At 42.7% G+C, this 26,496-nt stretch overlaps 7 protein-coding genes and 1 long non-coding RNA gene across 9 annotated transcripts; 4 read left to right on the forward strand and 4 right to left on the reverse strand.

Moving 5' to 3' along the window:
- Positions 1 to 2,223: 2,223 nt before the first annotated feature.
- LOC145710126 (villin-1-like) lies at positions 2,224 to 5,510 on the forward strand. Of its 2 annotated transcripts, none has more exons than XM_081787824.1 (10): positions 2,224 to 2,472; positions 2,946 to 3,886; positions 3,931 to 4,065; positions 4,120 to 4,305; positions 4,365 to 4,485; positions 4,528 to 4,604; positions 4,655 to 4,863; positions 4,946 to 5,004; positions 5,220 to 5,327; positions 5,371 to 5,510. In XM_081787824.1, exons 1-10 carry the CDS (start codon positions 2,355 to 2,357, stop codon positions 5,469 to 5,471), a joined length of 2,055 nt encoding a protein of 684 aa, XP_081643950.1. In that variant the 5' UTR covers positions 2,224 to 2,354; the 3' UTR covers positions 5,472 to 5,510. The 2 variants fall into 2 exon arrangements, with proteins under 2 accessions (XP_081643950.1, XP_081643951.1); XM_081787825.1 differs by having other exon boundaries at positions 4,946 to 4,969; positions 5,218 to 5,327.
- Positions 5,511 to 5,578: 68 nt separating this feature from the next.
- LOC145710127 (uronyl 2-sulfotransferase-like) lies at positions 5,579 to 8,205 on the reverse strand. Its single transcript, XM_081787826.1, has 9 exons — positions 7,949 to 8,205; positions 7,659 to 7,854; positions 7,435 to 7,585; positions 7,302 to 7,387; positions 7,055 to 7,132; positions 6,867 to 7,008; positions 6,560 to 6,668; positions 6,411 to 6,506; positions 5,579 to 6,240 (listed from the first exon to the last, which is right to left on the reverse strand). The coding sequence occupies exons 1-9, from the start codon at positions 8,088 to 8,090 to the stop codon at positions 6,047 to 6,049; spliced, it is 1,194 nt and encodes a 397-aa protein (XP_081643952.1). The 5' UTR covers positions 8,091 to 8,205; the 3' UTR covers positions 5,579 to 6,046.
- A 4,156-nt stretch (positions 8,206 to 12,361) lies between these two features.
- LOC145710128 (ER lumen protein-retaining receptor 2-like) lies at positions 12,362 to 13,971 on the forward strand. The gene is made up of 5 exons (XM_081787828.1): positions 12,362 to 12,539; positions 12,773 to 12,936; positions 12,982 to 13,182; positions 13,551 to 13,678; positions 13,724 to 13,971. Exons 1-5 carry the CDS (start codon positions 12,429 to 12,431, stop codon positions 13,771 to 13,773), a joined length of 654 nt encoding a protein of 217 aa, XP_081643954.1. The 5' UTR covers positions 12,362 to 12,428; the 3' UTR covers positions 13,774 to 13,971.
- Positions 13,972 to 14,743: 772 nt separating this feature from the next.
- On the forward strand, positions 14,744 to 15,805 carry LOC145706906 (uncharacterized). Its single transcript, XM_081784365.1, has 2 exons — positions 14,744 to 15,356; positions 15,426 to 15,805. Exons 1-2 carry the CDS (start codon positions 14,744 to 14,746, stop codon positions 15,497 to 15,499), a joined length of 687 nt encoding a protein of 228 aa, XP_081640491.1. The 3' UTR covers positions 15,500 to 15,805.
- Positions 15,806 to 15,908: 103 nt separating this feature from the next.
- LOC145706907 (uncharacterized) lies at positions 15,909 to 17,850 on the forward strand. The gene is made up of 4 exons (XM_081784366.1): positions 15,909 to 15,962; positions 16,006 to 16,533; positions 16,673 to 16,987; positions 17,035 to 17,850. The coding sequence occupies exons 1-4, from the start codon at positions 15,914 to 15,916 to the stop codon at positions 17,256 to 17,258; spliced, it is 1,116 nt and encodes a 371-aa protein (XP_081640492.1). The 5' UTR covers positions 15,909 to 15,913; the 3' UTR covers positions 17,259 to 17,850.
- Positions 17,851 to 20,281: 2,431 nt separating this feature from the next.
- LOC145706910 (carbohydrate sulfotransferase 3-like) lies at positions 20,282 to 21,169 on the reverse strand. Its single transcript, XM_081784368.1, has 3 exons — positions 21,127 to 21,169; positions 20,856 to 21,056; positions 20,282 to 20,736 (listed from the first exon to the last, which is right to left on the reverse strand). The coding sequence occupies exons 1-3, from the start codon at positions 21,167 to 21,169 to the stop codon at positions 20,282 to 20,284; spliced, it is 699 nt and encodes a 232-aa protein (XP_081640494.1).
- Positions 20,914 to 22,631, reverse strand: LOC145706915 (uncharacterized; the record flags this gene model as incomplete). Its single annotated transcript, XM_081784373.1, has 4 exons — positions 20,914 to 21,056; positions 21,127 to 21,223; positions 21,505 to 21,910; positions 22,562 to 22,631. Coding segments are annotated over 3 exons (531 nt in total), but the record flags the coding sequence as incomplete, so codon positions are not given.
- Positions 22,632 to 22,731: 100 nt separating this feature from the next.
- Positions 22,732 to 24,586, reverse strand: LOC145709913 (uncharacterized). Its single transcript, XR_014134962.1, has 3 exons — positions 24,432 to 24,586; positions 23,492 to 23,612; positions 22,732 to 22,874 (listed from the first exon to the last, which is right to left on the reverse strand). It is a non-coding gene; the product is annotated as an uncharacterized LOC145709913 (long non-coding RNA).
- Positions 24,587 to 26,496: the final 1,910 nt, after the last annotated feature.

The following is a 26,496-nucleotide window of genomic DNA, read 5'->3' on the forward strand; positions in this document are numbered from 1 at the left end:
TCCAGAGATAAAATAATAAAAACTTTGTCTTGAAAATTTGAAGAACCTTCTTTTTGTTTGAAAGTCAACTTCTTCTTCAAATACTTGAAACCGAACCAACCTTGTTTTGGTCGATCTTGCTGTATAAAACTCAGCCTGGGATCTCAAATATTGCTTCAATTATGATTTCGAAGACTTCATAAAAATGAAAAAAGAGCATAAAATGAAAACTCCTTATCGATGCGGTTTATTAAGAATTTTAGCTAACCTCTTACTGTTAGACATAATAATTTCAATTTTACATTGTTCTCTTACTCTTCCACAAAATGAATCAAATGACCCTGTGCGTATGCTATCCCGAAATAAATTTTTACTTTTGTCCTTATTACTGTTTATTACTCAAGAATAAAATTTACTGGATCAGAATAAGAAAAAAGGACACGCATGTGGGATGATATTAATTCGTTCAAAATGGATGAATTAAGCTCGAGAAACGTCATTTTTCGAGAGGAAGGCGATTTTGAAAGGATGTTGTCGATCAAAACAGCTCGAGTGGTCGATGAATTTCAGATGAAGCGGCCGCTTTTTCAGCATCTTCGACTGCTACAAGTACGAAACACTTGGTAGCCATCATTTTCCACTTATTGTTTTATTCAAAATAGAGTTAGAAGGAAATGCTCTATTGGATCTATTTTATTAATGGGTAGTGTTTTTGAAAACCTGAGTCAGGGACCCTCAGGGTCTAAAAGATTTTGATGAAAAGCAACGCGGCTTCGTCAGAATCGAAAATGTATGGGTTGGCCTTGTTCATCTTCGAAATTGCTGCTTAGGTACCCTCGTTGATTCTCAGGGCCACGTAACCTTAGCCCGTGAATGAGCGAATCTGAAAGGAGAAGAAAGCCTTTCTGTTAACTTGCTCCGTGGCATTGAGGACGAACAAGGGTACACCTGCAGCAATTTAGAGGGTGAACAAGGGAACTTCTCTATTTTCTTCTTTTTTAAATTGATTAAATTAGTACTTTTGCGGCTTTCAGACCCTGACTCAGGTTTCTCCAAGGTTGCTACTCGAATAAAGAAGAAAAGAATCAACGAAAAAAGAAAGTCATGAATTGCTAATCGGCTTTTTCAGAAGCGACTCCTCTTGTAAAAACTGTCAAGGACCTGCTGCATTGTGCCTTTTTCTCCTGAAAAAAATCTAAAATAATGACTCTGAGTTGAGATCAAACACGGCCGACGCTGCTTTTCTTTGTAGAGCAGCTCTATCCCGAGTTTAGCTACAGTTTGAAGTCCTATCGAATTTGCTTAGTTACTCTACTAGAGAGCAAACAGATCTTAAAGCAGTTTGAAAATTCCTCCGAACTCGCCGCATTAGAGAAATTTACTTCTTCGCTGGAAAAAAGGCCACGGACAGAAAATCAGAAGAACCAGAGAGCAAAAATCATGAATCGCGTATTTCAAACCGCCGGCAAAGAACCAGGATAGTTTTACCTATTACCAACATTATCAGTTTCTATTGACAAATGTTCGCTGAAAATGCGATTCGGGGCTCGGCAACCTTTGTTGAAAACCTGAGTCAGGGTCTGAAGAAGCGGCTTTTCATTTCAGTTTTTTCAGACCCTGACTCAGGTTTTTACACAGATTGCCGAGTCCGGCTCCGATTGTTACTGAAGTAAAATTGCTGCTGAAAATCGAGAAGCCGCCATCTTTGCGGCTTCAAGTGAGCTAAAACTTAAGCCGCGCGAAGTTAAGCGCGGCTTTTCGTCTTATTTTGCTCCAAGCCGCAAAATAGCGGCTTCTCGATTTTCAGCTGTAATTTTAAGATTGGAATTTAACTTGAGTAAAACTGGAAAAAGGCCTACAAGTGTGGCGCGTCGAAGATTTCGAATTGAATCTGATCAGCAAATCGCAGCACGGAAGTTTCTACAACGGAGATTGTTATTTGGTTCTGTGCACGAAGCGCTCTGGAAACTCGTTAATTTATGATCTGCACTTTTGGATCGGTTCGCAATCTTCGCAAGGTACAGTTTCGCTTCACTAACATTTGCTTTCTTCCTATAACCATCAAAGCGAGGCAAATAGCATGTCACTGACCTGCTCTTAAAATCGTGATTTTAGACGAGCAAGGCGCTGCTGCTGCTCTGACGACTCAGCTGGACGACTATCTCCGTGGCTTGCCGACTCAGCATCGCGAGTGTGAAGGCGCCGAGTCCAAAGCCTTCCGCGGCTATTTCAAGGGATCGTTGATCATCAAAGAGGGCGGCGTCAAATCTGGCTTCAACCACGTCGAGACGAACCACTACGCGATCCGGCGACTGCTCCACGTCAAAGGAAAGAAACATGTTCACGCGCGCGAGGTGCCGCTGTCGTGGAACTCGATGAACGACGGCGACGTCTTCATCCTCGACGTCGGCCAGGGACTGATCCAGTGGAACGCGCCCAAGTCCAATCGCCAGGAGCGCTTGAAGGCTGCTGAGCTCGCTCGTAACATCAGAGGTAATGGACTAACCAGAGTCAATATTTGGGAACGCACTTGTTATGTCCCCGAATGTCCCCAATGTCCCCAATGTCCCCGACTTTTTTTAAAAGGCCAAAAAAAGAAAAACCTTTTCATAGGTAAAAGAATTTTTTCATAACAATTTTGTTCTAGAGACGATTATTTTGCTAAATTCAATGAGTTTTCTACCACTAATTGCGCGAAGCGCTTCCTTCTTTTGACATTTTGCCAAAACAATAACGTTCTAGAGACGAAAAAGTTGTTATTAAGTTCTTACTTTGCACTTTTTTGCAAGATTCGACGGAGACATTGGGGACATTGGGGACATTCGGGGACATTCGGGGACATTCGGGACATTGGGGGACATTCGGGACATTCGGGGACATAACAAGCGTCTACCAATATTTGACGTTTTTCTTTCTTTTCAAATACTTTAATTGACAATTTTTTCAAATTTCATTGTCATTTTCAGATCGCGAGCGCGGTGGAAGAATTCCAATCGTCACGATCGACGCTGGCGAAGAAGCAGACTACCCTCAATGCCAAGAAATCATCTTCAAGCTCCTTGGACCAAAGCCGGACAAACTCCACAAAGCCCGGCCCGACGACGCAGTAGACAGAAAAGCAGCCTCGGAGATCAAGCTCTACCACGTTTCAAGCGCGTCGGGGCAATTGGTCGTGACGGAAATTGGAGAGCGACCCCTCGTGCAGAAGATGTTGGATCACAACGATTGTTACTGCGTGGATCTCGGAGGTCAGCAGATTTTTGTTTGGAAAGGACGCGGCGCCACGGCAGAGGAGAAGTCCGGCGTGCTTTCAAAGGCGACTAAGTACATCGAGGCGCGCGGGTACCCCAAAACTACGCCCCTCGAAATCGTCAACGATGGTTCCGAAAGCGCCCTTTTCAGATCCGTCTTTCAAACCTGGAAGGATCCCTACGCCGTCTCCAGCCCACAGGCTCCTTCGCCCAAATCGTACTCCAGCTCGAACATTTCCAAAGTCAAGGCGACCAAATTCGACGTCGAATCAATGCACGAAAAGCCCGGCGTCGCCGCCAAACACCGCATGGTCGACGATGGCACCGGCCAAGTCGACGTCTATCGCGTCGAAAACAACTCGCTCGCCGAAGTCGCCGAAAATCAACGAGGAATTTTCTACGGCGGCGATTGCTACATTGTTTTCTACACTTACATGACCGGAAACGTTCCCAATTACATAATTTACATCTGGCAGGGTCGCCACGCCGGACAGGACGAAGTCACTGCCTCCGCTTATCTAGCCGTCGTCTTGGACAGGCAGTTCAACGACGAGCCCACCCAAGTTCTCGTCACAATGGGAAAAGAACCAATGCACTTCATGGCGATGTTCAAGGGCAAAATGCTGGTTTACGAAGGTGGCACTGGCCGAAATCAGGCGAGTTCAACCCTTACTCATCAATTTTGAATTAGATGATTCAGGTGGAAGCATACAGCGCGCCAATACAGTTATTCCAAGTTCGCGGGACAGAAGAGTGGTCGACCAAAGCCTTCGAAGTTCCACCGACAGCCTCGAGCTTGAACTCGAACGATGTCTTCGTTCTTCTATCAAAAAGAGTATGACTTGTTACTAGTAGGAAGGTGAATGAATCGTCTGATGATGAATTTCAGACAAACAGCGCTTTCTTGTGGTTCGGGCGGGGTTGCAGCGGCGATGAGCGAGAAATGGGCCGTCTTGTTGCGCAGCGATTGACTGGCGAAATCGAGGTTGAAATCATCGCGGAAGGACAAGAGACCCATCAATTCTGGGCCGAGCTGGGCGGCCAAGCAGAATACGCATCCGGCAAAGAGTTCCAGGTTATTTTTTTCTCTTGAGCGAGTGTTAAAGAATATGATATTCTGAATATCACTTTAAGGACGACGGATGTTTCGAGCCTCGCTTGTTCGAGTGCTCGAATGCCAGTGGCACTTTCATCTGCGACGAGGTTCTCCACTTTTCGCAAACTGATTTGGACACCGAAGATGTCATGCTACTAGGTAAGGCGAAAAGGTCTTTTTTGCTTTCATTGTTGTTTTAAGACACTTGGTCGCAGGTCTTTATTTGGGTCGGAGCGGGAGCTCTCAAGGAGGAAAAAGAACAAGCCATCGTTGCAGCGGTAAGAAAGTTGACAACAACTGGAATATAAAAACCTTTTTATCAATTCAGTACGAGTATTTGAACACCGATCCAGCTGGGCGGGATCCAGCAACCAACATCGTTCTCGTGAAACAAGGAAGAGAACCGCCAACTTTCACCGGCTGGTTTATGGCCTGGGACCCGAACATGTGGAGCGAGGGAAAAACTTACGAGCAGATTAAAGCTGAGATGGGATCAGACGATCTTTTCCGGTCCATAACGCTGGAGGATTTAAGGAACTGTTCATCAACAATACTTTCAGTTGACTATCTCCATTGATTACTTCTGTAGCTGCTACAGTTGATTGAACACGTGCAGTACTGGCGAAGCTAGCGAGAAAGTAGAAGGAGGCGGAATAGACTTACTAAACCTTATCCCCGGTTTGACTCATTCCATTTTGCTGAATGCGAATAATCAAGCGAACTTTTTTTTTAAACAAATGCATGTTTAAAATTTCGATCAATCAAGATTTCATTGATTCGAAAAACGATTTAGAAACACATTTACCCTCGTTTTTAATAATGAAAAATGTTCTCATTATTTCCTCATCGCTAATCGAAAATCACTCAAAAGAAAAAATAATGATTCCGAATAGTGCTTGACGGCGGCGCCACCCGCTTCTTGTCCTACGAAGAACTGGTCAATCTGAGTCCAGATGAAGCATTTGGAATCGACATTACTGCCAAAGAAGCTCACTTGACAGGTAACGCTCCTGTTGCTCTCGCTTTTCTCCAATGCCAGTTTAGACGACGACTTCGTTGCCGTTTTCCAAATGACCAAAAGCGAGTTCAAATTGTTGCCCAAATGGAAGCAAAATAACCTCAAGAAACAAATGCGCCTTTTCTAAACTGACCCTCATTCGAACTTCGTGAATAAAACTTTCCTACTTTTAAAAAATGCATTTTTCTATCACTGAAATCAAGGAGGACGTCAAAATATTTTTCAACAGATTAATCTTTATTGGTCAGTGGACAAAATTGTGAATAATGAATGAAGAAATGGCTGTAGGCTACAGTGAACGAACGGTATATTCTGACATACAGGGTCATAATTGTAAAAAAAAGGCGAGTTGGTTATTAATTATTATCCTAAAAGAAAAAAGGTCTTTTGAAAAAGGTTTTTTTGAATAATTTTTACAGTTACTAGATTATTTTTTTTAATTGTTTTTTGAGCAAGAAGCCTAAAATTTTTCAAATTTTTCAAATTTTCAAAAATGTGCAGTTTGGATAATAATTGGGAAAAATTTCAGCTTATTGTTGATGCTGGATTGATGCTTTTAATTGATTACTATTAATTATTAGAATATAAATTAAATACAATATTGCTTGCTTGAATTTGACGTTCTGTAGGTTTGGTCTTCTGTCGTTCTTCGCCGGAACTCTCGTTCTGTAAAAGTGGCAGTAAATTCTCCTCAGAGCCGCTCTAGAACAGGAACTTGGGATCCCAGTCTTCGGGGTGGAAGCCAAACGACGTGTACTTTTTATACAAGACAGACTGGATGAACGCGAACAGCTCCATTTCGTAGCGCAGCGAATCCATCGCCAATTCCTGGCGCAAGTGTTGCGACAGCTGCGGCTTTTCTAGCGTTCGAGTCGAGTTGATGACTTCTTGCACGTCTGAAATCTCGATTTACGAATTGAAAGAAAGGGAAAGTTGCTTTCCCTGAGCGCGGCAACCTGTGTGGAAAACCTGAGTCAGGGTCTGAAAGAAAGCCGCGAAAGATCCTTCAGACCCTGACTCAGGTTTTCCACACAGGTTGCTGAGCCCAATGTCTTTCGACTTTTACCTTGTTCTCTAAAGACACCCAAAACGCCGCTAAAAAACTGCGGCAGCGTGTGCTCCAGAAGTCGCAAACTTTCTTCAATTTTCTCCAAAGTCCCAACTAAAAAGAATCATCAACAATCAGCATCAAACGATTTCGACAAGAATCGTTACCGATGTAATATTCTTTGAGGAGGCGGATTTTCGCCATTTCCAGCGCTAACCTCTTCTTTTGATAATTCTGTTGGTTAGCTTTGCATATCTCGTGGTTTCCGCAAATGAACTTTCGGCGGTGATATTTTTTTAATACTTTGCATAAACGAGAAAATAGGGTGTGCCTTGTTGATTCTCTAAACTTCTGCAAATGCACCCTTGTTCATCCAGAAAGGCTACGTGGCCGAAGGATCAACAAGGGGACATTTGCACGAGTTTTGAGGCTCATCAAGGCCACCCCGGCCTTTAAAATCATTAAGCACCGTTCCTCGATGTATTCGATATCTGGTGTTTTGCATTCAGGCCGTTTCGCGCGAACACACTCCTCCAGCGTCATCTTCAAATCGTGCTCCGACATGTCCTGGCACTCCTTGCCCTTGTAGTCTGGCTTTCTTTCCCAGCCATTCCGACTAATAAACTATTTTAGCTTCTTTTCAAATAATTTCTAAAGCAAACCAGAAGTAGTACTCGCTGGCGAACCAGTCGACCGGGTTTCGAACGATGTTGATTACAGTCGGCGTTTTTAAATGATACCTAAAAAGTGCAAAAATGATCAGCTGAAAATCGAGAAGCCGCCATTTTTGCGGCTTCGAGATCAATAAAAAATTTAACCGCACTTAGCGTGGCTTTTTCTTCTGTTCGACTCGAAGCCGCAAGCGGCTTTTCGATTTTCAGCTGATCATGAAAACTCATGAAAACTCACTTGGTAAAGTTCATCCAAAAGTGATGCTTCATAATCGCCATTGGGGGCTTGAAATTGCCACGAATTTTATTCACAAGAACAAGATCCTAAACAAAAGAACATAAAGTCCCGAAGTTCAAGTTGCCCCTCTCACCTGATCACGTGTTCCAGGCTCGTAGACGTCCATAAATGTGAATTTGTTGACGACGGAGAGTTTGTGCAGCAGCTTTTGGAACATGGTCGAACCGCATTTCGGCATCTTGTTGTGGAAGATGAAGCGTTGATTTACAGGCGGTTCGCTCCAGTCCTTTTTTTCGTTCAGGAAATTTTTTTTACAAAAATATGAAAATCCTTTTTATAAGAAAAATTCGGAACGGTTCCTTTTCTTTGAAGAGCGTCTCGGCCGTTTCGACTTTGAAGTCAAACTGCGGCTTGTTTGGATCTTCCACCGCTACGTATTGTCGCTGCCCGTTGGGAGCCACGGGTGCAGCGCTTTCTGTCGGCTTCTCAGGCTCAGCTGGCGGCTCTTGTGGCTCCACAGCTGCTGCTGGTTCTGGCGCGACGGGCGCAGCTTCTGAACTCTCTTTTTAATCCCCGACTTTTTCAGGACCCTGACTCAGAAAGAGGCTGTTTAATCATCATCGATCAACATTTCAAATGTTACTCGCCTTGCATGATCGGGGCGACTTTCGGAATGTCTGGCGGCTGTGGAATCTCCACGACGGGCTTGGCAGGGATGGAAGGCGCGCTAAGAGGCACTTTTGGCTTGTCGAGGCCGTGGAAGCGACCACCGAACACTGGCGGCGTCATCGCTTGCAGCCGCTTCGTGAAGTTCCAGCCATTGTAGGGCTTGAAGTAGTAGAGGTTGGCGCCGATCAGCAGACTCAGAATCACCACCACGAGCTTCACGTCGTTCCAATCGCGCGAGCTTTTTACGATTCACAAAATTATTCTTTCTTTTTAGCCAAAATTATGGTATTGACACCCTTATTTCTTTTGTAAAATTATAATCTAATTCGTATATCTAAAAAATAGACCGACTTAGATCATAAATTAAGGGAGTCACTATATTAAAAACAAAAAAAAAATAAACAGTATGAAAAAGTTGAAGAAAAAATCTTGTTTTTTCATTTTAAAATTAAATTTTTTATTATAAAATTTTAATTGAAATATTTTTTTGAGAACCAATAACTTGAATATCTGAGCGGAACGACTCTGTGTCGTTTTATCCGTCCCATTTTGGGCTTTTTGCTGATAAGGCCTTCTTTTGCCGGATCGGACTTCAGGTTGTTGGACTCCAGGTTGGGACACGCGCTCCTGTCGACTTCTCTACTGCGGTGTGCCCATGGAGGGGGCGGACCTTGGGCGCTTGTTGACTCGGAATACGACTTGGGCCGAAAAGGGAGGAAATTGTGCGACGCCGGGAATTGCGTGAACGAAACGTGAGTTAGGTTCACAGTCGCCGCCGCGGGGCAGCCCGGCCCAGCCAAACCAGAATCAGTCAAAATCAACCAAAACAACCATTCTTCGATTCTAGTACTCCTGATCCCTTAATTACCATTGCAGGGAAATGATCCTACTAAAAACAGGAAAACGCCGTTGTTTGTATTTACCAATCAATGTTAAATATTGACATGGTTTGGAACTCAGTCATCGGAAAACGGAAAATTGAAAATTGAACATTATTCCTAAAGAATGCTTTTTCCAGTTACTTATGAAACCTGCTGCCCTACAAACTGCCAGGTCTGGAACAACCTTTTTTGGGATAGTACTAGAAATGTTTCCGAGAGAATCATGGAAGAGTAAGGTTCGAAATCAAAATAAGGGGGTAGCTAGGGTTAATTTTATAGTCGGAAAATCGAGGGGCCGCTTGCTGCTTCGAGTCAAAGTCAATTTTAGCCGCGCAAATCGCGGCTTTTTTCTTTTTTTTTCGAGCGGCTTCTCGGATCTGTGACCTAGCTAAAATAAGGGGGTAGTATTGGGAGGTATTTTACAGTCATAAAATCGACGAAGACGCTTGAAAAAAATGAATAAAGCCGCGCTTTGCGCGGCTAAAGTTGTCTTTAACTCGAAGCCGCAAGCTGCTTCTCGCTTTATGACTGTAGTAATATTCGACATTGAGAACCTTATAATAGAGTGGCAAGGGCTAAAAACAAAAGTTGAAGAACGATCATTAAAACTGACGCTGCAAAACGAGCTGTACGAAATGTCCTTTCAGCTGTCAAATGCGACTGAGAAAATTGAAAATTTGGAAAAAAGTAATTTTGAGAATTTGGAGCAACATCACGAGCAGATGAAATTGGACTTGAAAAATGTGGCTTCTGTTTTTGAAAAATTGCTGACAATCAAAGAAAAAGTGCGGAAAGACGTGAGGGAAATTCGCGGCGCGAAAGGAAGAGCTGAAAGGAGTGAAAAGGAGTGCGAAGAGAGCGCTCCATGTTCTGGACCTTCAAGACGAATTTGCAAGATTCCGGCGAGAGCGATGAAGTCTTGCGACGAATTGGCGCAGAATGAGAAGATTCCAAAGGACCCGGCTCGGCAAACTGTGTAGAAAACCTGAGTCAGGGACGGAAAGATCAAAAATGATCCGTCAGACCCTGACTCAGGTTTTCTACACAGGTTGCCGAGCCAAGCCAAAGGAGGGCTCGCCAATTCTGTTAAAAATTGACGAAAAACTTCCGACAAAGCTTGCTTTTTGCCATTCCGACGGCAGGAAAAAGAGTCATTTAGATTTTAATTCATTAAGGGTGTCAACCGATTTTCAGACAAGTTTTGAAAAAAGATTTGGAGTCCTTATGAGCTAAATAAAAAGATATTAATTGGTCGAATCATAAAAGAGACCCTTATTCGATCGTTGTTGACACCCTTAAGGACCCTCTTACTTCAATAATGACTTGATAAAGATTGGTAATTCAGGTATTTTAATTCACCGAAAATTCGAAATTGCAAGAAATCATTCATTTTGAAGAACCGTTTCAGTGGAGGGGGAATGAGCTTTGATCGGACATGGGAAAGAGTCGTCAAAGTTTTTCCAATTAAGTTTTATTCTGAATTAAAAAATGGTAATTATTGGGCGACTCGCGCGAATTGACAGAATACGCAAATGGCTTCGGCGCTGGCTTCGATTTTGAAAAGTGCGAAAAAGGCGAGTTCTGGATCGGAAACACCTTTTTGAACAAATTGACGGAAGGCGGCGTGAAACAACTCGGCGTGAAACTCAAGAGAGAAAATGGCGAAGTTGCCGCGCTCTCGTATAAAGAAACTTATATATTGAGGCTTTCCAGATTGAAAATAGAGCCCAATTTCGGGCCCCATAAAATGGGGACCCCATATTTTACATTTTTCCAGCTGGAAAGCCTTTTTATATCCGACGAAAACGACTTGTTCCGACTAAGACTTGGAAGATCCAAAGTTGAATGTGGCTCTGCTCCGGACTCTTTGCGGGTACGATCATCTGGGAAATGAGAACAGTTGAATTTATTTAGTTCTTGTTCAGGGAGATTCTTACAGTTCAAATTATAACGCTCGAAACATCGCAAAAACCAACCACGACGGCATGTTCTTTTCGGCCTGGGACAGCGACAACGACTATTTCTCCGGCAACTGCGCAGGTAATTACTCAGGAACCTGTGCAGAAACCTGAGTCAGGGTCTGAAATATTATTAATTAAAATTTAAAGATTTTTCATACCCTGACTCAGGATTTCTGCACAGGTTTCCGTACATTTGAAATTCAGAAATCGAAAAATCTGGCTGGTGGTTCAATCGCTGCTCAGCTGCAAATCTCAACGCGCCGATGTGGAACTCGAGCGAAAACGGCATCTATCCGCCGGACGGTGTCAACTGGCAGAGCTTCAGCGGGCTTCAGAACCAGAGCTTGATCGAGACAGAATTGTCGCTTCTTCCAACTGGCGCTCATTTTTCTTTCTGTTAATAAAATCGGAAAATTTTATCTAACTAAAAACGAAACCGCGAAAATGAGCGGCTTCAGAATATTAAGGGGTCGAACCTGACTCAGGAACTGATTTCCAACAGGTTGCCGAGCCCAGGCAGCTTTTTAAAATGAAAATAGTAATAATAATTATGGGAGCGTCCCAGCTTGTAAAGCTAAATATTAACTTGCTGGAAGAATCAATTCAGAAAATGGACAAAAGAGTCGACCTTCAGAGAGCTCCCATTCATTTGACATCGCCTCTAGGTAAGGCGGCGTGGCCTTAGCCGCCGCTTCGCAACTTCCATCCCCGTTTTTTACAAAAAAAGAGAAGTTAAAAAAAGAAAGAAACCCACAAATTAAAAAGAAATTTAATTGAAAGAAATGAACATTTGAGTGCCATTTAAAATTTCATGATCAAAGTTCTTTTTTTAAATAATTATTTTTAATACATTCTTTATCAAAATTTATTAAAAAAAAACCAAAACATGCTTTTCAAGTTTAAATAAATGGACTCAAAATTGCAATCGAAAAAAATATTTTTAACAAATTATTTATTTTCTAAGCAGATTTCCTTCAGACAAAGAAAAAAGGACCTGAGTGATATTTGAGAGGTTGAGCGGCAAAAGCGCTCTTTCCCAGTATTAGCCAAACAAACAAATCGTAAAAAAACGCGCCGCTCGATTTTCTCCCTTTTGCCCGTTAAAAATGGTAACTCGAAAAAAGGAAGAGAAAAAACGTAAAACGAAGTGTCAAATTTATTAATTACAGTAACAGCCAGTATATATTTTTGATCACGTGCAAGGTGATCAACTGGGCTCGGCAACCTGTGTAGAAAACCTGAGTCAGGTTCTGAAGAGCTAAAATGAAAAGCCCCGGTTTTTCCTTGAAGATCTTTCAGACCCTGAGTCAGGTTTTTTACACAGGTCGCCGAGCCCAGTGGGCAGTAATTGCTCGCAAAGAGCAATTATAGTCTAATCCGTCAGGGAACGAAATCGTTTCTTTACGAGTCTTCTTCTTTTTTTTTCCCGAGAGTCAATTTTTCAGTCTACTTTAAAATTGGCGGGGGATTTTCGGTGTCCTGGTGTGAAGAGCCATTTCGCCACTTGACAACCTCCTTTATTATATTTTCACAACTCAAACTCAAACTCACTCGACCCTGTTTTTCAGCTTTTCCGCATTTTCAGATTGGGAGAGAAAAGAAAAAAGCGCTAGAAAATGAACGTCTTCCGGCTCGCAGGTGACATGAGCCACCTCTTCGCCATGATCCTTCTCATCTCCAAGATTTGGACGACGAAGTCAGTTCGCGGTCTTTCCGGCAAATCACAGGTACAGTAGGCTACTGTCAGTAGCGTCATGCCTAGTACAGTAGCCTTAATCACAAGTGTGGTTCTCTTCCTTTATTTCACGGGTATTCCAATTGATACTAGCGTAAAATTACTGCTCAATTTCATCATTCTGCTCGATTTTCAGCAGTAATTTTACTACAGTAACAGTCGGAATTCCAGCGAAAATAAGTCAGAATCGCAAAAGCAAGAGCTCATTTCTCAATAATTTTCCAGCTTCTCTTCCTCGTCGTCTTTTTGTCTCGCTACTTGGACCTTTTCACCAGCTACATCTCCATCTACAACACCTGCATGAAAGTGATCTACATTCTCCTCTCCGTCGCCACCGTCTACTTCATCTACGGCAAGTTCGCTTCGACCCACAACCGCGAGGACGACAAGTAAGCCTTCGAGACTTTGACTCGTCTCGCTCATTTTGAAATTAGATTCCGAATGATCTTCATCATCGTTCCTGCCCTCGGCCTCGCCTTTTTGATCCACCACGAGTTCTCGGCGATGGAAGTGCTTTGGACCTTTTCGATCTATCTCGAGTCCGTCGCCATCATTCCCCAGCTCCAGATGATCGCCGACACCGGCGAGGCGGAAGTCATCACTAGTCACTACCTCTTCTTCCTCGGAATTTACAGGTAAATCTTCTTTCTACGATGTTCGGGCAGTTTTCATTTACTGAGCCCTGTGTTCAACAACCTACAGTAAATACCGCTGGTTTGGGACGCTCAAAAATCCTGGAAATAAGGATCAAAGGCAAGCGCCCACGGCGAGTGTTTTCAAACTGACCGCTTTACCCCGAAAGCGAAAGTGGCGCCCGAGAGTCGAAAGCGAAAATCCTGCTGGTTTGGGACGCTTTCGTGAATTAGGACCGTCCCAGACCAGCGGTATTTACTGTATGTGAAAACCTGAGTCAGGGTCCTGAAAAAATCTTCAATAAAAACCTGACTCAGGTTTTCCACACAGGTTGCCGTCCCAAAGATTCAACTTTTGATCCGATTTTCAGATTCCTTTACCTCGGCAACTGGCTCTACCGATACCACAACGAGGCGTATTTTGACAAGATCGTCGTCGTCGCCGGCTGCATTCAAACCGTTCTCTACCTGGACTTCTTCTACTTGTACATCACCAAAGGTACTTTCAGACCAATCCCTCCTCCAACATCTAACCCAAACCTAGTCCTTTCCGGAAAACGACTGACCATCCCAACTGGCAGCGAGAAAGTCTAAAAAAAGACTCGAAAGAAAAAGTCGACCCTAGAAAATTTTAAAAAGAGACTACGACCTTTCTGTACTCCTACCTAATTCTTTTGATCTGTTAATCGAGTGTTACAAAAACAGTTACAGTCCTCGTTACCATTTTTTTTCCACAAATCATTAATTAAAAAATACTTACTTTGTGCCCAAAATGAAAATCAAGCACTTCGAGAAAACAATAAAAAAAACAACGAAAATGGATGAGACTTTATTTCTAGGCTCGGAACTTTTTGTTCTACAAAAAAAGCAGGAAAGCAAGAAAAAACGCATGAAATAAAATCTTGACTGAAGAATTTTCTGCTTGTAAAAAATCTTCTTGCTCTTCGGAAATGAAAGTTGAGTTTCTCAGTTTTTGATTTTGCCTAATTTTAAAAATAAGGTTGGAAAAGTAACTTTGCACGAATTTACCTGTATCTCTTGATCAATGCGGCTTGTCTATCCAAAGTTTTGACTCGTTTTCTTGGCGGCTGAGCCACGGAGATGTTGACTCTGCTTTCAGCCCTCCAGTCCGCAGGTAGCGATGGAGTTTCTCTTGGTTTTGCCGTCGATGTTGCGTTTTTAAAAGGCAACTGCTCAAGAGTCTGCGCCAATTGAACGAAAATCAGTATTTTCAAAATCATGATTTTTTAAAAAATAAGTAGAATCGCGCTAGAATCGCTGCATCTTTAGCCATTTTGACATTTTGGAAGTTGCCACTGCCGACCGCAGCGACGGTCAAAGCTTCTCCTTCTTGATTTCAAACAAACAAACAAAGGCGAAGGGCAAGTTTTACAAGCATTTTTACGACGAGCCGGTCAATAAAAAAAAATGTAAAAGGAAAATAAAGGGAAACCGTTTATTAGGAAAATGATTCAGCCAAAGCTTTCTTTGTTGAGTGAGTGAGAGAAGAAAAATGGGTAAATAACGGAGCTTCATAAAATGAGCTGAAACGAGTTTAAAAAATATGCTCAAGTCCCAAAATGTCCGCAATTCTTTGTTCGGGCGAGGGAGAGAGTTTGACGAACCAGATGGAATAATTCAAAATGTAGAGCGCGAAAAGAGAGGTAGAATTGAAGTTGAAGGTCAAGGCAGAGATGTACAATGCCGACTGATTCTTTCTGTCGAGAGAATTACGTTCAAAAATAAAGAAAACGCAGCTCTTTGGGATTTTTGCAGTTTCAACTATGAATTTGGACGGATTTATAAAAGCAAAGAAGGAGCAAGTGGCGAGAGGAGTTATGAACTCTTAGAAAAGTGGAAAATAACAGACTACCAGTACATTCTTCTGCGCTCGAGATATCCCTACTTGAACGATGTCTACTTGAAGAGAAATGAAATCAAAAAGGAAGACTATTCTTGGTCCGACCGAACTAGGCGTTTTTTCGAAGCTCATTCCCGCCAACATGATCTTCACGAGCCAAAATACGGCGGAGAAGCTATGGTCTTCTTCTCCAAGATCAAAGATAGTGAAGAAAATATGCACAAGGTCGCAATTCGCATTCAAATATTCGATCCTTGGCTCTTTACAAAACAACTGCCCATGGAAAGCACAAAAATACGAATCAACGCTGCTCAAAGTAAGCAAATTGCCTCGAAAAAATGGGCTCAGCCCAGGAAAAGAAGTACTCAACAAATCATTTTTTCAGAATTCAAAACTGCCAAAAAGAGCGCCTCGGCCAGCTCGTCCAATTCCAAGAAATGCCTCGACACACGAATGTAATCGAACACCTTTTCAATGTTGAGATTTTTCACGGACAGGATCACGGCCTTGAAGACCCGATCGGCTGGATCACCATTATGGACTATGGAAATGCGACTTTGCGTGAAAAATGAGAAGCAACGACGCTCTTTCTATTGAAGCTAGAAAAAGATTTACGAGGGCATTGTTTCTGGCTACGAGTATCTTGGAAGTATCGGCTTGACTTACTACGACCTCAAGCCGGAAAACATTTTGATCTTCAACTTGGGCGATGGATCCTTTAGCGTCAGAATCATCGACTTCGGCCTCGCTGTCGACGTTTCCAACAAGGAACTGGGCTCGGCAACCTATGCGGCTTTTCACTTTAGCTCTTTAGAGCCTGATTCAGGTTTTCCACACAGATTGCCGAGCCCAGACAAGGAAGGCTACAGGAGAATGGGATATGTTCGGCGAGGTAGCCGATTTCAGGACGCAAAAGCACTCCGTAAGTTTCAAAGAATAAACAGCTTGAAAATCGCCGTTTTCAGAGGCGGGAACTCCAGGCTTCTGCCATGGCGAGCAAATTCACGGCTTCGAGAATTGCCTTGGTCCACTGACGACTCTTTCCACTTTGATTTTCTCCGATTACCACTCTGCCTTCTACCTGCTTTTCAAACCCATCGGAGAGGATGATCGAGGCAAAGCGCTAAAAGCAAGAATAGATGAAATGGCCAAAAGTGTCAATGCAATCATTGACAACTCTGACTGCTTTATCAAGCAAATTCGCAGCTTTACAGCCTACCCAACTGTTGAAATTACGAGGCGATTGACGGGGATCATGGACGTAAACCGAATTCAAGGAGTTAACATAAGCGAATTTCTCGTTACAGAGTTGATCAACAACCGGAATAGATATTCGCAATCAATCGATATGATGACTTTGCTGGGCACTCTTTCTTACTCAAGAACTCAGGTCGATTTATACAACTTACCAGCGCGAGTTTGCAAACAAGGAAAGACATTTGCCTGCGCGTTTTTAGCTTGGGCTCGGCGATTTACTGGCTCTAAAATAGAGGGTGGAATTCTCGTTTTCTAGGCTCGGCAACCTCTGTGGAAAACCTGAGTCAGGGTCAAAAGTATCTCAAATTTAAAGCCGCATTAATCCTGACCTTGACTCAGGTTGCCTTGTTCGACAAATAGCCGAGCCCAGTTAAGCTGTCTCTAGTCTGATAGAAACAGAGCTCAAAAAACGCTTCAAGGAAGAAAACGAATTCACTGTTCTGAAGACGCTGACGTTCAAGTTTTTATTCTTCACCATCATCATGATCATCATCCCAACAAGTCCAGCTGGCTTCGACAGAAACCACGATCGCGAGGAAGAGCGTCGAAATGAGCAAAGCTTCGATCCAGAAGAACTGCTAAAAGTAATGACGCAGCCAAGTTATCTTCGAAACTCTGGATGGGACATCATTTTTCATCAATTTTACTCGAAAACTAATCTTCCGAAAATCACCATGGATTACGACAAAGGTAAAAGTTAGCCCTTCCTGAGCCCGAATCTAACAATCTCCTTCAAGTGGATCTCAACGACTGCTCCAATGAAAACCTTCCAGCTCTCGCAGTTGTGTTCGCTTGGCATCGGAATGAGCGACAACAGTTAGAAAAAGTCTATCATGCCATCGCCATCGACCGCTATGACGAGGACAATGAACACTTCATCGTCGCAGACACTGCCAACTGGTTAGGGTTCCGCACGATTGGAGGACCTTATTTTTCAAACTCCAAATCCTTATTGTATTAAGAATTGACTTTTTATAAAATTTAGGTTTTCGAATACGGCGAAAAAAATGATGAAATAAATATTCCGATTCACCATCGGAATCGCCGATTTCTCTCGGTTTTTCATACTTCTAGTGGCAGCACAAACTTCGCGTTGCCAAATTATGATAGCGATAAAATAATAAATCATTTTTCTTTTTGAAAGTTTCTCTAAAAATTCACCGTTTTCTTGTGCTGGTAGTTTTAATTCTAGCAGTTTGTTATGAATCGCCGTGAGAAAGCTAGGCGCGCTCTGATTGGCTGAAGAGGAAGACATTCTCAAAAATCAATTTTGAAGGAAGATAATTCTAAGCTTCCGCGACTTTGTCGTTGTTGGTGAAAATTTTTCACTGAAAAGAAGTTCTTTCTTTATAAAAAAAATTAACCCCTTGTTATATGGAAAGCCATAATTGCTGAAAGAAATATCTATATGAAAAGCCCCTTAAATCTAAAAATCAAGGAACGGGGCTGAAACGGCCCGAAGGGCCGTCAAGCCCCTTAAATCTAAAAATCAAGGAACGGGGCTGAAACGGCCCGAAGGGCCGTCAAGCCCCTTAAATCTAAAAATCAAGGAACGGGGCTGAAACGGCCCGAAGGGCCGTCAAGCCCCTTAAATCTAAAAATCAAGGAACGGGGCTGAAACGGCCCGAAGGGCCGTCAAGCCCCTTAAATCTAAAAATCAAGGAACGGGGCTGAAACGGCCCGAAGGGCCGTCAAGCCCTTAAATCTAAAAATCAAGGAACGGGGCTGGAAGAAAAAGTGGGTTCGAGATGGAATCGAGCTCGCCAGCACCTCTGTGCGAAGAGAAGCGCTCACCACTCTGCCAACTCCAGTGCGAGAGCGCAGCGCATTACTCGATTCATATTCCCGCGAAGAGCGCCAGCCAATCAGCGCGCAGCAGGCCTCTTTGGCAAAATATAATTTGAAGCCCTAAAAGGGCTGAAGGAGGGATTTTCTGGGAAAACAGTGGCCAGGAATGAATTTCTAGGCATTATTTTGGTGGAATCTCCAAATTTTATTAAAAATAAAAATTTTGGTCCAATCGTGCGGAACCCTACAACTGGTTCTGTGTGAATGAAAATGGAAATTCAGATCCTATTCCGAAAGCGCATATTCGTGATGGTGAGAATGTTCAAGCGGATAGAATCCAGCTCGAGCAGAAATATCTGCACAAGTATGTATATATTTCTAAGATCTAAAGCCTTTTGTCTGAATATACCTTCCTCATCCTTTTTGTTCAGATGGGGCTATAAGATAAAGTTTCGTCGGGAGCAGAATGCCGGACGGGAGAGTCCTGACAATGAAATGGATGTCCAAATGGAACTGAATAGAACTGGACGAATATATTCAGAGTCAATTTTGACGGCTAATACTCCGCCTGAGCTACTTCCAGGCCAGAGAACCCGAGAAAATTCGCCGACTGGCTCTGTTCGAGCAGAGTCACCTGTCGACGACAATCCGAATCCACCGTTGAGGACATACTTTCCTCCCAACTTCTTGAACGAGATTATGGAGAACAGCAATGAAGGAAAAAATCTAAAGCGCAGAAATTCCATTTAGCCCTATTTCTTTATTCCTGAGTCATGCCGAATCCTGACAAGATAAAATAAAACCTTCTTGCTCAAACTTGAAATCAAAAGTCCAGTAAAATGCCTGAATGATCACAGAGTAAAAAGACCATCATCATGGCCCATGATTCATGGGTTTCATGGTCGATTTAGAATCAAGAGAAGCGACTTTCTCGCGAATTTCTCTTTTCCTAGCATGTGTAGAGGGCCCACCTGTGCAGAGAAACTGAGTCAAGGTCAGGCGTCTCTAGAACATCTCTTATTGATTGTCCGTTTTGAGCATTTCAATTCATTCCGGAATTCGGAAATTCCGGGTCCACAAAATGCCCATTTCCAGGTAAATAACTCAATTTTAGTCAAATTTTATCAATTTTTGTAGCACAAAATACCCCGCTGAAGACAAGTGAAATCAAGGAGGAAAACCAAAAGGGTACGAGTTCAGCGTCACAAAGCCTGCAAAAGGCAGCCTCAACTAGATTTTTTCCGAAAAGGGAATTCCAAAAACATTCAAATAAACTTTATTATTTCAACTTCTCCGTAAGATTTTGTTCGAAAAGGGATAAAATCGGGATTTGCGTGTTTGTCATTTATTGCAGGAAAATCATAGAATACTTCTAGGAAAAGAGCCACTACTACCGGTGATCCTTGCCGGTGCAGGACCGCACTAAAGACTACCAATTCTACTTCCAACATCCTGACTACACTTTTGGACCGCATTTGAGGAGAAAAAGAGACAAGACATTTTGGGTATTTTCGGAGTATTTGACATTTTATTCGATTCTAGAGTTGTTTTTGTAAGAGACTGGTTTTTATTTCCATCATTTTTCTTGTGTCCTTAGTGTTTGACACTAGGCCTTGAACTTGTAGGAGTATTCCTCCAGTGACTCGAATCGCCAAGGATCTGGCGTGTTGTCCTCGTTGTTGGCGAGGTTCGTCGAGAATTGCGAAGAGTACGTCCTTTTCCGGAGCTTTTCAGGCTTTTCAGACATTTTTTGGACATACTCTTCTTCTTAAAAAACTTGTCAAAAAATCCACTCAGCAGCGATTCTTACCTATTTTTGATGTGCGCCGGACTCGGAAAATCCGAAGACTGACCGTTCTTGGCAAAAAGGCCTAACATCGACAACAATTCTAGAGACGCCAAAAATGCGCTCTCGACTTTTGGGTGTTTCCCGCACTCTTCCTTGATTTCAAGCCAATTATTGATAAAAATATTGAATAATTTTGATAGTTATATAATTTATTGGCTAGAAGAAAATATTTGAAATAATAATAATAATTACAAAAGATTACAGTAAAGAAAAAGCTGACAGAAAATTGAAGTGAAGTGAAATTGCAGAAAGAGATAAGCACCACTCTTTGGAGGAAGAACAGCTCGTAAGTTCAATAAATAGAAGAAAAGGGTCTTTTTGGAAGATTGTCTTTTTTGAAAAATAAATCAGCTGATGGGGAAGCGATCGAAGACGGAAAAGGACCCGTCCGTCAGTTGGGATTCGTGGCGGACGAAGTTGTAGCCCGCTTTTGCATCATTGACTGGCAGGTTTTCTAGAGGGAGGAAGATAGGATTAGGGTAAGGAAGGGGAGGACGGACCTGTACATAGTCGACGGCTGAAAAGCTGTTTTCGAATCTCCACTTGGTGGCAGTGTACGTCGAGTTGCGCTCCGTCGAGTACGGATTCTTCGCCGACTTGGACTTTTGCTCGTCGTGGGAGGACGGAACCTTGATCCACTTTTCCAGCGCTTCCGGGAGGGGCTCCCCGATGAACTCGTAAATCTTTCGGGCGGTTTCCAGCGGCGCCAGGACATGTCTTCGTAGCGAATGGCGACGAAGTTGGCGGGTTTGGAGGAAGCAAAATCCAGCGCTTTTTCGTAATATGTGCAGGTCATGTTGATCTGAAATTTTTTATCAAATGGATTATTAATGCAGTTTTGATGTAGGAATCGAGAAGCCGCTTGCGGCTTCGAACAAAAGATGTAAAAGCCGCGCTACGCGCGGCTCAAGCTGTTTTTACTCGAAGCCGCAAGCGGCTTCTCGATTTTCATCAAATAATTTGCGGCTTTTGGACTCACGGAAGGTTTGAGAACGCGCGGGCCGACGAGTTTGCGCCTGGAGCCGTAGATGCCCCGCGGGTCGCGGAAGAAGAGGACGACCTTGAGCTCGGGCTGATCGTGCGCCAGTTGCGCGATGTGATCGATGTCGCACAATCGGATCACTAAGCAGCAGTTGAAATCGATCAACAAAGGGACAAGAAGGTTGCGGAAGACAAGGCTTACGCCACTCACCTTTCTGCGCGATGATCTTCTTGCTGTGGCACATTTGGTTCATTAGCGAGGGATCCAGCGGGGTGCAACTGCAGCGCCCGTCTTTTTGCCCGATAATCTGAGCATAAATGTTATTCTCCGTTCTGTGGTTAAATTCAATAAGGGTCTCTCTATCATAATTATAAAAATTTCAAACTGACTATTTTTGCTGAAAATCGAGAAGCCGCTTGCGGCTACCAGTGGAAAAAGTAAAAAGCCGCGCGAAGCGCGGCTATAGTTTTTTTTATACTCGAAGCCGCAAGCGGCTTCTTGATTTTCAGCAAAAAATAGTCAGTTTGAAATTTTTATAATTATGATAGAGAGACCCTTATTGAATATAAATTTTTCATATGGTAGTACCTGTCGATGGTTTGTTTTTCCTGCGGAACTTTGCAGATTCCAGAGTCGCAGCTCCAGTTGTGGTTTTCCCTGAAGCAGAGATTCGTCCTGGCGCAACGGCCGTGCTCTGGCATTTCCATCTCGATGGCGTCGCGCGGCAAGTCGTCAGTGCGCGACTTGACTTTGCCGCCGTGAATGATTCGGTTCTTGTCCAACTTGAGTTTCTTCGTCTGCTGATCGAGGACGGGCACGCTTTGGTAGAAACTCGGCGTGTCGCAGTCGAAGTAGCGATTGAGCAGCGAGAGCTTCTTTGTCGGATTCTTCGCGCAGCCGAGAGTCGAGTGTTCTCCTTGAATTCCGGCTAGCGGCTCGAAGAGGTAGAAAGTCTCCGGGTTTTGGTTGAACAGCTCGCCCAAGAATGTGCTTCCTAATTAAGAGAATTAGACGCTACTACTTCTCGCCGCAATTTTTCTATGCTCAGATTGATTTCGCGGGTTATTAGAGGAGGAGACTAAGACTAAACTCAAGAAACAAAAAGAAAAAGACAAATTTGAAATTTCTCATTTCAGATTTGGCCTTTAGCACCTTTAGACCTAGATTCGTCGATAAAATAAGTTAGAAATAATTAATTTTTGGAGAAATTCCGAAAATCACAGTTCAAAATCGAGAAGCCGCTACTTTTTGCGGCTTCGAGTAGAACGGAAGAAAAGCCGCGCTCCGCGCGGCTCAAGCTTTTACTCGAAGCCGCAAAAGTCGCGACTTCTCGATTTTGAACTGTGATTTTCGGAATTTCTCCAAAAATTTCACTTCCGGGGCCCATTTAGTCTCTTTATTACACCTAATTTCCGGTTGGAAGTTCCGGTTCAAGGTCATTTGAGTTAATTAAAGGCGTGAAAAAGGGAAAGTCGAATTTCAGGCTGGCAATAATAATAAATCGCTCAGAACTTTGAACTGAGAAAAAGGCGCTCCATTTTTCATTGTGCGCGAAAAAGTCAATTAGCCCCTGATTGCATTAATTAATTGTCGCGCAGCTTCTTCTCCTCTAATCAGCGACGGTAATTTTGATTTTAACGCGTACCTGAGCGGTGCGCCGTAATCAGCAGCACTTTGACAGGACCTTTTGAGCGCTGCTTTTGAGCATTTTCGCTTTTGACCTTCTCCGCGGATTACCAAGAGTCTTGTTGTTATTTAAACCGTCTTAGAGACCTTTCTTGGCGACGAGGAAGAGGATTGTAATCCGTTCCTGTTCAAATTCTTCCAGCACTTCCTTCCTCGGCTCCTCTTTTTGAGAAGAGTTCCTCCTCCTCGTGGATGCTGATTTTCGGGCTCCAAGAAAGAGGAAGGGCCACTCGAGAAATCACCCTCAATTGAGTAGTCGTGCACAATGTAGTCTAAATCAATTTTTATCTCTCTCCCGAAACGAGTCCCTCGTGGCTGCGAAATTCGTCCCAAAGCAGCTGCCAAAAATACCCCAATACTCAATTTACCATCCGCCCTTGACCCTCAAAAAAGAGATAGTTAATTTGGACTTGGCAACCTGTGTAAAAAGCCTGAGTCAGGGTCCTGATTGAGATTATTAGCTGGCACTGACTATGTGGCCTAATGTCGCCGAATGTCTCTCAATGTCGCCAAATGTCGCTGACTGATCAGAACAAATGTCGACATTCGTCGACATTTCGCGACATTTGACGACATTGTGAGACATTAGGAGGCATAGTCAGTGCGTCCCTAATGTTTTCGAAGCCGCTTGTCAGCTTTTTTATCTATTTGGTTAAAGAACCCTTACTCAGGTTTTGTACACTGATTGCCGAGTCCTTTGGCCCCAAGTACTTGATTCTTGACAGTATTAGCAGATTGACAGAAAACCACTTGAATCGCAATGAATAATTAACGAGGAAAGAACCCGATAATATTAAATATTTGTAAAAGTACCCACATTATTCCACAAAAAAAGGATGAAAAATAATAAAAAATGAAAAAGCGGCATCTTTTTTCGGTAAATACTTACGTTTAATATCGACGACGTTTCTGTCGATTCTCAGAGTGACGATGACGAGGACGATGAGCGCGAGCAGCAGGAGCAAAACCTTCTCCTTCATTTTTCTGATTGTCAGCTCATTCTTCGAAATCTAAGATTTTTTGAATGATTTGCTTTTCAAGCAAAGTTTAGCGCAAATTAGACTTAGATTGGGGCTTGTTCCGAATCAATTTGCATTAATTATACTTTTTCCTGGATTGATGCTGAATAACATGGGGATACCCTTATTTTAATTCATCAAAAGAAAGTTGAAACTCTTATCTACAAGGTAGCTGAGCTCAAAACCTGTGTAAAAATCCTGAGTCAGGATTTAATTTACGAAGATTTGTGGTTTATTCTCTAGTTTTTCAAATCCTGACTCAGGTTTTTTTCACTTTTTTCGAAATTAATTTAATTCAAAAAGTACCGTATTCTTTCTCTCTCTCTTCAATTTGAGATTTCTGTATCTTATCATCAAATTTTGAATTTCCGGTCTCATCTTCAGGAATATCAAAAAATTTTAAATATTCTTAAATTGAGGAAAGGCAAAGGCCAAACTGATTTGTTCTCACGAAAATTATTTTAGTCCGGAAAAATGTTAAACATAAAAACAGCTTCGCGCAAATTGTCTTGTCGAAAAAGCAGCCAGCTGGGTTTCTTGACTATTTCCAGTAGATCTGCGCTCAGTAGCCTGCGTAGGAAACCTGAGTCAGGCTGACTATCAAATTTAAAGATCAAAATTCCCTGACTCAGGTTTTCCAGTCAGTTTTTAAACAGATTTTTAAAAGATTTGAATGGTTTTCTTCGGGTAGCCGCTTCGCGGCTTCGTTTTAAAAGCCGCTACGCGGCTTTTCATTCATGCTCTCTTAAACCCTGACTCAGATTTTCCAAACAGGCTGCCGAACCCAGTTTATAAGTAAAAAATCATTACCCTTGAAAATTCAGTCGAAATTCAACTTCTGCTTCTGTTTCTCTCAAAAAAGAACCCTAGACATGAGTAGTAGTCTTCAGTGTTGGCGATAGTGAATCTCGCTAAAGGTCGAGATTTTTGAAAATTTGTCAAGTGGCCTCGACAGAAAGAAGAGAGCGAGCGCGAGAAAGGGAAGATAGTAGTGCGCTCCTCGAGCGCCGCGCTGATCAATTTGACACACACACAACGTTTGTGGCTTAGTGAGGATAAACAACTGATCACAATATGCCACATCCCGGTGGTTTTGCCCACTTTGCCGGCAATCCGATTTTTAAATCAATTTTGGATTTTGCGATTTTGAAAGAAAAAATGAAATACTTATTTTCGCGCGTTTTACATGAGCTTTTATCAATTATTCTCCAAGGCGAAGGTTCCTGAAAACCTGAGTCAGGGTTAGAAAGACTCTAATGAAAAGCCGACTAGCGGCTATTTTAAGAATGAAGCCGCAAAGCATTTTAGCGCTAGAATTTAAAAATGAGACTGCGAAATCTATTTCACACCCTGAGTCAGGGTCCCTGACTCAGGTTTTCTACACAGGCTAGTTTAAATAGACTTTAGTACCTTGAGTGGGTAGTTGAGAATTTTCGCTTCGTAATTTAAAATCTCTCCTTTTCTATTACAGTCCCTCTTCTGTAAAACTAACTGTTACTCAAATGACAGTAACAGTAATGTAGAAATAGAAACCAAAAAGAGAGGAAGGAAAAAACGAAAGAATAGTAACTGAAGAGCCAAAAATCTATGCATGGTTTTGTCGTTGCGAATCAAAAATTAATCCCTTCTTAGCATTACCCACCATAGGAGAGTTAATTTTCCGCCCATTTGGTGGCTTCCCTCTGTACCCAGCTCTTGTTCAAAAACACCTTTACCTTTTTACGAAAATCAAATTTTCGCTTTCCATCTTTTTTCCTCTTTTTTTATATTTTTGATCAAAATTGACAAAAATCTCCAAAAAAGCTGGAAATTTTTAAAAATTTTGATTAAAATTTTTTTGGTTTTTTGAGATTTTTTTCTGAGAATTTTTCCTTTTAAAAATGAGGACGAGCTACTAAATGTGCGCTGAGGTGATATTTTGGCTAGTGGTGATACTATTTTGCGGTGGACGTGAAAACCTCGAGTGAGTTGTTATTTTAGGCCGAGATTAACTTATGTGGCTAACTCACGTTCAATAGACTTACTGTTTACTCAGTTAGGCACTTCTATACAGGCATATAAATTCGCTTGGCGATTTTCGCCGAAAGCGAAAGCGAAGCGAAAGCGAATCGAAAATTTCGCTTTCGCCCCCGAAAATGACACTTCTGATGTTCGCTTCGCTTTCGCTTTTTGTCCCCGATTTTCGCCAAAATTCGCTTTCGCCGAGGCCTCGCTTTCGCCAAATTTTCGCTTCTGGCAAATCTTCGCCAAAATTTCGCTTTCGCCAAGGCCTCGCTTTCGCCAGAAGTTTGCTTTCGCCAAAATTTCGCCAAATTCTCGCTTTCGCCAAGAGTTCTCTTTCGCCAATATTTGGCCGAATCTTACTTTTTCTCTTTCAAAGCGGTATAAATAGGGGGAATCACTTATAATTGAGCTCTTTTTCTAGCTTAGTAGGGTTTAATACAGTTTTAGAACACCTAGAAGCTGGGGATCATTTGGCTACTGATAGGTGGGGGTGATCTGAGGGCATTTAGGTACTTCGAAGCTGGTTTCGGCAAGCCACCAAGCGATGGTTGGTCACCAACCGTTGGTGGAGGTGGTTGGGTTGACAAGAAAATCAAATTTTCACTGGTGGTGGTGGGTGAATGGTGGGTGGGTGGTGGATTTTTTCGTAAGCGTTTTTGACCCCAAAATTTATAGAATAAGAGTTGATTACACCGATTCTTCGGTCATTTTGAACCAACAGAAGGAAAACGAAGTAGAGGTAAGTCATTTTAGATAGAGAACTGATCTCCAAAAAGTTTGGCCGAAAAATCTTTCCCACCACTTCCTACCATTTCAGATTTTTGAGACTTGAGGTGGTGGGTGGGTTGCCCACCACCATTCACCCACCATC

The sequence above is a fragment of the Oikopleura dioica genome, chromosome XSR (assembly GCF_907165135.1).
Source record: "Oikopleura dioica chromosome XSR, OKI2018_I68_1.0, whole genome shotgun sequence".
In the NCBI taxonomy this organism is placed as follows: domain Eukaryota; kingdom Metazoa; phylum Chordata; class Appendicularia; order Copelata; family Oikopleuridae; genus Oikopleura; species Oikopleura dioica.

Bases quoted from the DNA above. Each gene is read 5' to 3' on its own strand.
- LOC145710126 (XM_081787824.1), top strand. From the start codon at position 2,355: ATGAACGACGGCGACGTCTTCATCCTCGACGTCGGCCAGGGACTGATC. The intron at 4,306-4,364 runs GTTATTTTTTTC...TATCACTTTAAG, and splicing joins CATCCGGCAAAGAGTTCCAG to GACGACGGATGTTTCGAGCC. The intron at 4,486-4,527 runs GTAAGGCGAAAA...TGTTGTTTTAAG, and splicing joins CGAAGATGTCATGCTACTAG to ACACTTGGTCGCAGGTCTTT.
- LOC145710127 (XM_081787826.1), bottom strand. From the start codon at position 8,090: ATGACGCCGCCAGTGTTCGGTGGTCGCTTCCACGGCCTCGACAAGCCA. The intron at 7,586-7,658 runs ACCGTTCCGAAT...CGAAAAAAAGGA, and splicing joins ACGCTCTTCAAAGAAAAGGA to CTGGAGCGAACCGCCTGTAA. The intron at 7,009-7,054 runs GTTTGCTTTAGA...ATAGTTTATTAG, and splicing joins GCCAGCGAGTACTACTTCTG to TCGGAATGGCTGGGAAAGAA.
- LOC145710128 (XM_081787828.1), top strand. From the start codon at position 12,429: ATGAACGTCTTCCGGCTCGCAGGTGACATGAGCCACCTCTTCGCCATG. The intron at 12,937-12,981 runs GTAAGCCTTCGA...TTTTGAAATTAG, and splicing joins CACAACCGCGAGGACGACAA to ATTCCGAATGATCTTCATCA. The intron at 13,679-13,723 runs GTACTTTCAGAC...ACCCAAACCTAG, and splicing joins CTACTTGTACATCACCAAAG to TCCTTTCCGGAAAACGACTG.
- LOC145706906 (XM_081784365.1), top strand. From the start codon at position 14,744: ATGCTCAAGTCCCAAAATGTCCGCAATTCTTTGTTCGGGCGAGGGAGA. The intron at 15,357-15,425 runs GTAAGCAAATTG...TCATTTTTTCAG, and splicing joins ACGAATCAACGCTGCTCAAA to AATTCAAAACTGCCAAAAAG.
- LOC145706907 (XM_081784366.1), top strand. From the start codon at position 15,914: ATGGGATATGTTCGGCGAGGTAGCCGATTTCAGGACGCAAAAGCACTC. The intron at 15,963-16,005 runs GTAAGTTTCAAA...CGCCGTTTTCAG, and splicing joins TCAGGACGCAAAAGCACTCC to AGGCGGGAACTCCAGGCTTC. The intron at 16,988-17,034 runs GTAAAAGTTAGC...ATCTCCTTCAAG, and splicing joins CACCATGGATTACGACAAAG to TGGATCTCAACGACTGCTCC.
- LOC145706910 (XM_081784368.1), bottom strand. From the start codon at position 21,169: ATGAACCAAATGTGCCACAGCAAGAAGATCATCGCGCAGAAAG. The intron at 21,057-21,126 runs GTGAGTGGCGTA...ACTGCTGCTTAG, and splicing joins GAAGATCATCGCGCAGAAAG to TGATCCGATTGTGCGACATC. The intron at 20,737-20,855 runs GTAAAAACAGCT...AAAAAATTTCAG, and splicing joins GAAGCCGCTTGCGGCTTCGA to ATCAACATGACCTGCACATA.